Genomic DNA, 8,175 nt, shown 5'->3' on the forward strand with positions numbered 1-8,175 from the left:
AAATTGATTAAAAAAATTAGGGTTTCATGGCTGAAATGTTTATTATGCTAATAATAAAACTGAGACGGTCGTTTTGAGTTAAATCACATGTAAAATAATAATAATAATTCTCAACGTTGGCGTGCAAATCAAATTGATAAATCCGGATTCACGAATCATAGCGTAAAACATTTAAAGCATTCGAAGACGTGGCAACTTATCATTGGAAATAATTTCAACTCTTCACACAACTCTCCCTACCTCTATTTGTAACTTTAATCCCTTTCCTTTTACTTTTTATTTTTATTTTTATTTTTTATTTTATAAAGAGCATATTCCTCCCTAACTCAACGGTTTTTGAGCTTCTCTTCTTACCACACAACACAACACAAGAAATAAATTTCAGACAGCAAAAAAAATCCCTTCTTCAGGTAAAGAAGGAGAATTTCTTTGCAGCCAAAAAAGAAAAAGAAAACTTTTTTTTTCTTTTTGTTTGTTTTGAGAGAAAATTGTTTGTTAATTTTCTTTGCAGGTGAGAAAAAAAATGGAGAGTAAAGAGGAAGTTATTTCTGTTGAGCTTCCAGCACCTGCTTCTTGGAAGAAAATGGTACTTTTTTTTTCTTTCTTATTTATTTTTTTAAAAGTGTAATTAATTTGATTCTATGTTTGTATATATCAATTTCCTTGTTCCTTTAAGTTTTTTAAAATTTTAATTTGCTTTAGCAGTTTTTTTTTTCCTTTTTTTGGTCTTTGAAAATTTGGGTTTTCTTTTTTGTTTATTTGGGAATTTACTGATTATTTTCTGTTTTTATGGGTGTATTGTGATGATGTAGTTTAATTTTTTTATGGTGACAATTTTTATCTCTAGGGTTTAGCTTTGAAGGTTTGAACCTTTGTTTTAATGGTGATAGTTGGAAGTTAGGGTTTTTGTGGAACTTTTAATCTTTTCAGTTTTCAACCATGTTTAAGTTAACTTTATTCTAACATATTGACTAAGTATATTACATAACAGAATCAGGAAAACAAAAATTTTTCTTGACATGTTTTTCCCAATATTTTGTTTTTTTTTTTGAAGAAAGGGGAAATCCTCTTTATGCTGTTTTCCCCATATGAACTCTGCTGCGTTCTCTTTTATGGTACTTGAAACCTAACACTTATGTTACTCGAACTCGGGTCTGAGTGTCGGATACATGTTTGTGTTTGATACTGGTATGTTCAAGTTTCTCCTAAGTTTTCTCATATATTCGGAGGATTTTGGAGGGTCATATCCGTATACTCCATGTCTAGAGATGTATCAGACCCTGGGTACTTAAAGAAAAAAATGAACATGGCATGTTTCGTCTCAGTTAAAATGGGATTTTGATTGTTGCACCAAATGAATAAAGGTATAAAATGATACTTCATTGATTCTTCTGCATCAGTCTCTTACAGTGCGGTGTAGACACTGTCGTTCTCATGCAAAATCTATTCCCTAAGTCGATATATGGTTATAAGCAAGAAAAGGTTAGCTTCTGATGACTGGGTAGTAAACTTATCAAAATTGAATGCCTGAGATCTATATTGCTCCAAATCTTCGTTTTTCCTTTTAAGCATCCGTGTCTAACACCTAGACATGAGGTAATCTTTCAAGGTCCTCCTTTATCTTAGAGAAAAACGAACATACACTCACACTCAAGTTTGAGACATAGCTGGAGATAACCATGAGTTCTTGTGAGAATGTGTTGAATTGCCGTTTCATGGGTCAGAGGTCTCGAGTTTAAGTGGTGAAACAGCTTTATTATTAAATTGAACTATCAAATCTTGTTTGTGCAAAGAGGATTGCAGCTCTATCTGGCTTTCGAGTGCTGGATTGTTTTCTAGATAATGTTTGTTTCATGTATTAATGGATGATCCGATGAAAATAAACGTTCTAGGGAGGATGTTGCTCCGGTTCTTCATGCTGCTGGAAGTACCCCTTTTTTATTGCATATCACTTGATTTTATAAAATATTTACTGAGAGAAAAATCTTCAATAATTTTTTTATGGTAACAAATCAGCCTTTGATCTGTGTGCTACTAATTTGTGCCTTTAACTTGTTCCGTATGATTGAAAACAGGGATGTCCTATAACATTTTTATTTGAATATTTCGTTGTTCGAGTTAATGTGCTTCTTATCTTACTTGATATTGATGGCTTTAGTGCTACTTTTATAACATGTATTTACTGTTCATTGCTTACAGTTTTTTCCTAAGAAAGTTGGTTCACCGAGGAAGACAGAGGTCATGTTCATTGCACCAACTGGAGAGGAGATTAATAACCGAAAACAATTGGAGCAGTATCTAAAATCGCATAGAGGTAATCCTCCAATAACGGAGTTCGATTGGGGTACCGGTGAGACCCCTAGAAGATCAGCAAGGATCAGTGGAAAGGCCAAGGCTACACCGACCCCAGAGAAGGAACCCCTGAAGAAGCGAGGCCGAAAATCATCCAGTGCAAAGAAGGAAGATGAGGAAGCTGAGGCTGCTCCTGAAAAATCTGAGGGTGAGAAAGAGAGCGAAAAGGAAGATACACAAGCCACCGAGAAGGAAACCACAGAAGGTGAAAAAGGAAAAGATGTTTCCGTTGATAATCAGGTTGAGAACGGAAGTGAAATGCTATCAGCTGATCAAACTGCAACCACGGATGCCAAGATCGAGGAAGCCAAGCAAGAAGAAGCTGTTGTTGTTGAAGAAACCTCGACTCAAATGGAAGTTCAAGAGAAACCTGTAGCAGCTAGTTGTATTGATGCCCCTATAGAAAAGCCAGAAACTATGTCATCGGAAGCTAATGGGGATGTAGAGAAAGAGAATTTGAATCAAACAATCCCTGTTCCCGAGGCAGAGGTGAAAGAGAAAAGCGTCCAAGAGGCTGCTGGAAAGTGTAACGCTGAGGTAGAGGATGTGGGGGTGAATGAAAATGGTAAGCTTGAACCAAGCGTTCAGACTGATGCCCCACAACAACCCGGACCGGCTTCCGTAAGCTGTTAAACATAGAAACTATATCTCCGAGCTATCCCGTAGTACTGTCATTTTGAATGTTGTTATCCGTGTAACGTCATTGGATGACTGTAAAATGTATGGTGTTAGGAAGTAGGTTTTGAACATTGGAAACTTTAGATCATAGGCAGCTGGAAACTCACGACTTAAAATGGTTAGTGACTCAAGTTTCAAATTGGACATAAAAACATGTTATGTGACATAGATTAACTGCTTTGTTGTGTATGTTTTAATGTGTTACTGTTAAGACGATGAATAGATTTGGTTTGCATAATTTAGCATTATGTTATTCCCACTTTTTTATTTAGACATGAGCTTTGTGATTTTGTTTTTCTCAGGCGCCCTTGCAATGCATGCATTTCCATTGTTTAAATGGGTGAAACAGCCCTTCACAGCACTGGCTCTCCCCTTGTCCTAGTTGGTTTGGTGTTTTATCATTTAAGTCATAAGACCAAGGTTCGAGAGCCATTTTAAAATGCCTTCTTTTTTGCATTTTATTATTATAATAATGGAAGACTGACAATGAAATACATTATATTTTAAATGTGTTTGGTAATTATTTTAATTTTTTGTTTAATATAAAAAGTTCAATAAAAAATCTTGAATAAGATAGCTAGGCAGCTAGTTACTTATCACAGAAAATATTAAGTCGATTTTGTTTTATTAAATAAATAAATAAATTATCATTTTTTAAAAAAAAATTGAGATATTTAAGTTACTATATTTATTTTTATTCAAAAGTATTCAAAATAATATAAAATATCATATTAGTAAAATTAAAATTTAAAATAAATAATCTTTTAAAAATCAATATTTACTTTTATCAAACAACATAATTATATATTGTACTTATATTTACTAATTTATCAAATAATTTTCTAATATAAATTCAACACTTATGAAATTTAGCAGTAAAAATTCAATTCTTAATTTTTCAACACTTAAAAATTTTAGTTTATCAAACACATCCTTAGTGTCTTCACTTTACTTTGGTATAACTTAGTGTCTCTATTTTTTTAATATTATTAATTAATTCAAATAATTAATATTGTTAATTACTTTTATAAAATATTGGCATATATTTTTCTTCAACACACTCCTTTCAACACAAAAAGTCTAATTGTGAATCCATCACCCATAGAAAAAGACCTTATGATAATTAATATGGGGCCTCACCACCTATCAATGCATGGTGTTTTTCGTCTCATCGTTACTCTAGATGGTGAAGATATTGTTGACTGTGAACTGATATTAAGTTATTTACATAGAGAAATGAAAAAAATTGCGAAAAACCGAACAATTATATCATATTTGTCTTATGTAACGCATTGGGATTATTTAGCCACTATGTTCATGGAAGCAATAACCGTAAATGGACCAGAACAATTGGGGAATATTCAAGCCCCTAAAAAGGCCAACTATATCAAAGTAATTATGTTGGAGTTGAGTCGTATAGCTTCTCATCTATTATGGTTTGGATCTTTTTCTATATTTTCAAAGAAAGAGAATTAGTAAATGATTTATTTGAAGCTGTCACCGGTATGAGAACGATACATAATTATTTTCGTACAGAATGGTGCTGGTCGATCTACCTTACGGTTGGATAGGTAAATGTTTAGATTTCTGTGATTATTTTTTAACAGGAATTGTTGAATATCAAAAACTTATTACACAAATCTTGTTTTTTTAGAACGAATTGAAGGGATAGGCATTATTGGTGGAGAAGAAGCAATAAATTGGGGTTTACCCGACCCAATATTACGAGCATCTGGAATTAAATTGGATCTTCGAAATTTTGATCATTATGAGTGTTACGACAAATTTGATTGGGAAATCCAATGGCAAAAAGAAAGAGATTCATTAGCTTGTTATTTAGCCCGAATCAGTGAAATGACGAAATCTATAAAAATGATTCAACAAGCCTTGGAAAGAATTCCGAAGAGTCCCTATGAGAATTTAGAAATCCAATGCTTTGATTGAGAAAGGGATCCAGAAAAACAATTCAATAAATGTACTAGTAATTGTATGTTTAGAATGAGCAATATCCGACTTGAATTAAAATAAAAAATCATGACAACATTTTAACCAAAATTATTAATAATAATATTTATCTCGACTGACTGGCTAATGTCATTTTTTTAAAATTAAAAAAATTAAATTATGTGAAATTAAATTACATACATAAATCCGAAATTGAGGATAAAAGATAAGAGATAAACCAGATATCACAAGCTTTGCACCATAATTTCATTTCATAATATTGGATTCAAAAGTGACAAACTCAAACAAAGTAAGAATCAATGACAAAGGTTGCAATGAAAACAACCCTTTTTCTTTCCCAATTTTTTTTCTTCTCTCTCTACAGATATTACAAAACCCAGCTCTGGGACTTATCTGGTTTTTCTTTTAGTGAAACATGAAAGCTGCATGCTTTTTGGGGGTTTAGTTAATTAAGCATTGGGTATCGAACTCCAGCTGCTAGTAGCCTTTGCTGCTCTATCTACATTATATATATATAGTTTTTCATAAATGTTAGTACTTTGAAACTGATACATTAATATTGCAGAAAATAATGAAAAGTTTACCTGGAAAAGCTCATGCAATTTATTCTTGAGGATACAATACTCATGTTCTAAGAGCTCTAAAGCTCTCAAGCACCTGCAATATTTCAATTGCCAATTACATGATTTAGATAAGTACGATATGTCCAACCCTGATAAAGAAAGGGAAAACTCCGCTAGTAATCACCTAATTATTGATAAATTTATTTTTTGGTCATTTAACTATTCAATTTTTTTTTGTCATGAGTGGTAGCTTTTAAAATTGGTATAATGGTAACTATAACCCTCAACATTTATAAATTATGTCAATTTAGTCTTGATTCTAAAGAAAATTAATCCTCAGTATTTACATGTTGTGTAATTTGATTTTTTTTTTGTAGTTTTGCTTTTCTTTATTACATTGAAGGTTATTTTTCAAAGGAGAAAAGATGGAAAATTAATATTTTGGATTTTTGGTTGTTTTCATTTTTGTTATATATTCGATCAAATTTAGTTGATAAATTTGTTATTTTAACTTTTTTGGTGAAAGGGTCATAAAGAAAATGAAAATATACAATGAGTAAATGTTGAGGCTTGGACTTTTAGAATCAAAATTAAATTGACATAATATATAAATATTAAGGGTTAAAATTACTATTATGCCAACTTTAAGAGCTTCATTCAGATACCTGCTGCCTGCTGGTGACAAAATTAAATAGTTAAGTGACTATTTTGTAAATTTTCATAATTAAGTGACTAAAAATAAAATTTACTAATAGTTGAATGATTACTAGTATAGTTTACCCATAAAGAAAATACAATGCATGCATGTATATACTATACCCAGCACGGTTGTTCTGATCGGAAGCGGCACGGAAGGCGACACAAACATTTCTAACCCTTTTAGCACCTATGCTTGAGCTGCTTCCTATGAACTGATTCAAATGGATTCCCATTTTGTCGTAATCCGAGAACTCTCTATCCATCCTGCATTGCCCCCATTGAAATTAATGGTTTTAAGAGAAATGACTGATGAAAACAGAAGAAGAAGAAGATTGATGGATGGATGGATGGATGGATGGGTGGATTACAGTAAAGATCTGAGGTTCCTCAAGAGCTTCTCGGATTCATGGAAATAGATGTTGACAACTTCTGATACGAAGTTAGGTGAGCTTTCATCTTGAAGCTGTTGAAGTTGTAGGTATTGCTCGTCTAATATCCCCTGTTTCAAAAACACCATAACAGTGTTTTCAACTTGATGGAGCTAAATGAGAGGAAAAGAGTGATGTAATGTATACCTGGTGAAAGAGGAAAGCGAGCAAACGGTTCAGGTCGGCTCGCAAACGGTCGGCATCTAAACCCAACATCCACAATGGCAGACCCGTTTTGGCTACTGGATATTTGAACCCCGGGAGAAAGGCAAATTTGAGTAAAAGAAAATGGGGTCTTAAATTAACCTTTTTGGGTTTCGATATTTGCAGGGATTTAGGGTTTGAAGCGGGAATTTCGCACTCAAGAAGCCTTGGTTTCCACCGCTATTTATACTGTGGGAGTTGGCTAAGCTTCGACCTTAGATATTATAATGGTGTAATAATATTATCATATAACACAAGCATTCCTAATCCCAATGATAGCGCGTGGAAATACCCGGTTAATTTGGACATATACGAGGGTATTCTAGTCTCATCATGAGTTGTTAACTTCTATTAATTTTGTTGTGATAATTTGATTATTTGTTTCAATTTTTAATCTGTTTATATTATATATAATAATTTGATTTTACATTATATGTATTTATATTTTAATTATATTATTTATAAATTTAAAAAAAATAAACTTTGTTGAGAGACTTATTGAGACAAAATTATAGAAAGATTTAATGCACACTTCAATCCCTGAAGTATATCGCTTTTTTTACTTTGGTCCTTAAAGTTTTTTTTGCTCAATTCAGTCCATCAAATGTTTTCAATTTAATTACTAATATAATTAGACATTCTCAGTGTAGTCCCTTGGATGCTAAAAAACCCAGTGGGGATATCAGGCAAATCATATGCTACCCTATTATCATGCAACGACATCATTGTGACATAATCATCAGGAAAATGTCTTTAAAATCTTTTAAAATGAAAAAAATTACAGAATACAAAATTATTAAAAAGTAGGAAAATAAAGTTTAAAAAATTTAAAAATATTTTAGAAATTTAATATTTCTAAATTTTATAAATCACATTTACTAGAGTTTGAACGTGAGAATATTATTTCTTTAGGTGATTAATTTGGATAATTTTTATAAACCATATTTTTATAATTGGTAGATCTTTTTAGGTGATAAATTTGGATAATTTTTTTCAAATAATTTATAATTAAATAATAAATAACATCTAAGATTTTAATAATAATGTTTTTATAAATCACATTATTTTTCATCATCTAAATATTAAAGAAAATTATCCAAATTTATCACCTAAAAAGATTTACCAATTACAAATTTCAATTAATTGAATTATAAAACAAATATTGTTGGTGATATCCTTCCAAGAGACAACTACCTCATGTTTAAGCTCTAGTAAATATGATTTATAAAATTTTAAAAATACTAAAATTTCTATTTTTTATTTTTAGTAAAATTTATTTTTTATAT

At 31.4% G+C, this 8,175-nt stretch overlaps 2 protein-coding genes across 2 annotated transcripts; one reads left to right on the forward strand and one right to left on the reverse strand.

Annotated features, from left to right (window-relative positions):
• The first annotated feature begins 201 nt into the window (after nucleotides 1-201).
• LOC107891676 (methyl-CpG-binding domain-containing protein 11) lies at nucleotides 202-3,268 on the forward strand. Its single transcript, XM_016816527.2, has 3 exons — nucleotides 202-410; nucleotides 512-586; nucleotides 2,200-3,268. The coding sequence occupies exons 2-3, from the start codon at nucleotides 524-526 to the stop codon at nucleotides 2,983-2,985; spliced, it is 849 nt and encodes a 282-aa protein (XP_016672016.1). The 5' UTR covers nucleotides 202-410; nucleotides 512-523; the 3' UTR covers nucleotides 2,986-3,268.
• A 1,976-nt stretch (nucleotides 3,269-5,244) lies between these two features.
• Nucleotides 5,245-7,018, reverse strand: LOC121220841 (pseudo histidine-containing phosphotransfer protein 6). Its single transcript, XM_041100488.1, has 5 exons — nucleotides 6,833-7,018; nucleotides 6,626-6,756; nucleotides 6,378-6,521; nucleotides 5,580-5,652; nucleotides 5,245-5,494 (listed from the first exon to the last, which is right to left on the reverse strand). The coding sequence occupies exons 1-5, from the start codon at nucleotides 6,899-6,901 to the stop codon at nucleotides 5,441-5,443; spliced, it is 471 nt and encodes a 156-aa protein (XP_040956422.1). The 5' UTR covers nucleotides 6,902-7,018; the 3' UTR covers nucleotides 5,245-5,440.
• Nucleotides 7,019-8,175: the final 1,157 nt, after the last annotated feature.

Source organism: Gossypium hirsutum, chromosome D09, assembly GCF_007990345.1.
Source record: "Gossypium hirsutum isolate 1008001.06 chromosome D09, Gossypium_hirsutum_v2.1, whole genome shotgun sequence".
NCBI classification, from domain to species: Eukaryota; Viridiplantae; Streptophyta; class Magnoliopsida; order Malvales; family Malvaceae; genus Gossypium; species Gossypium hirsutum.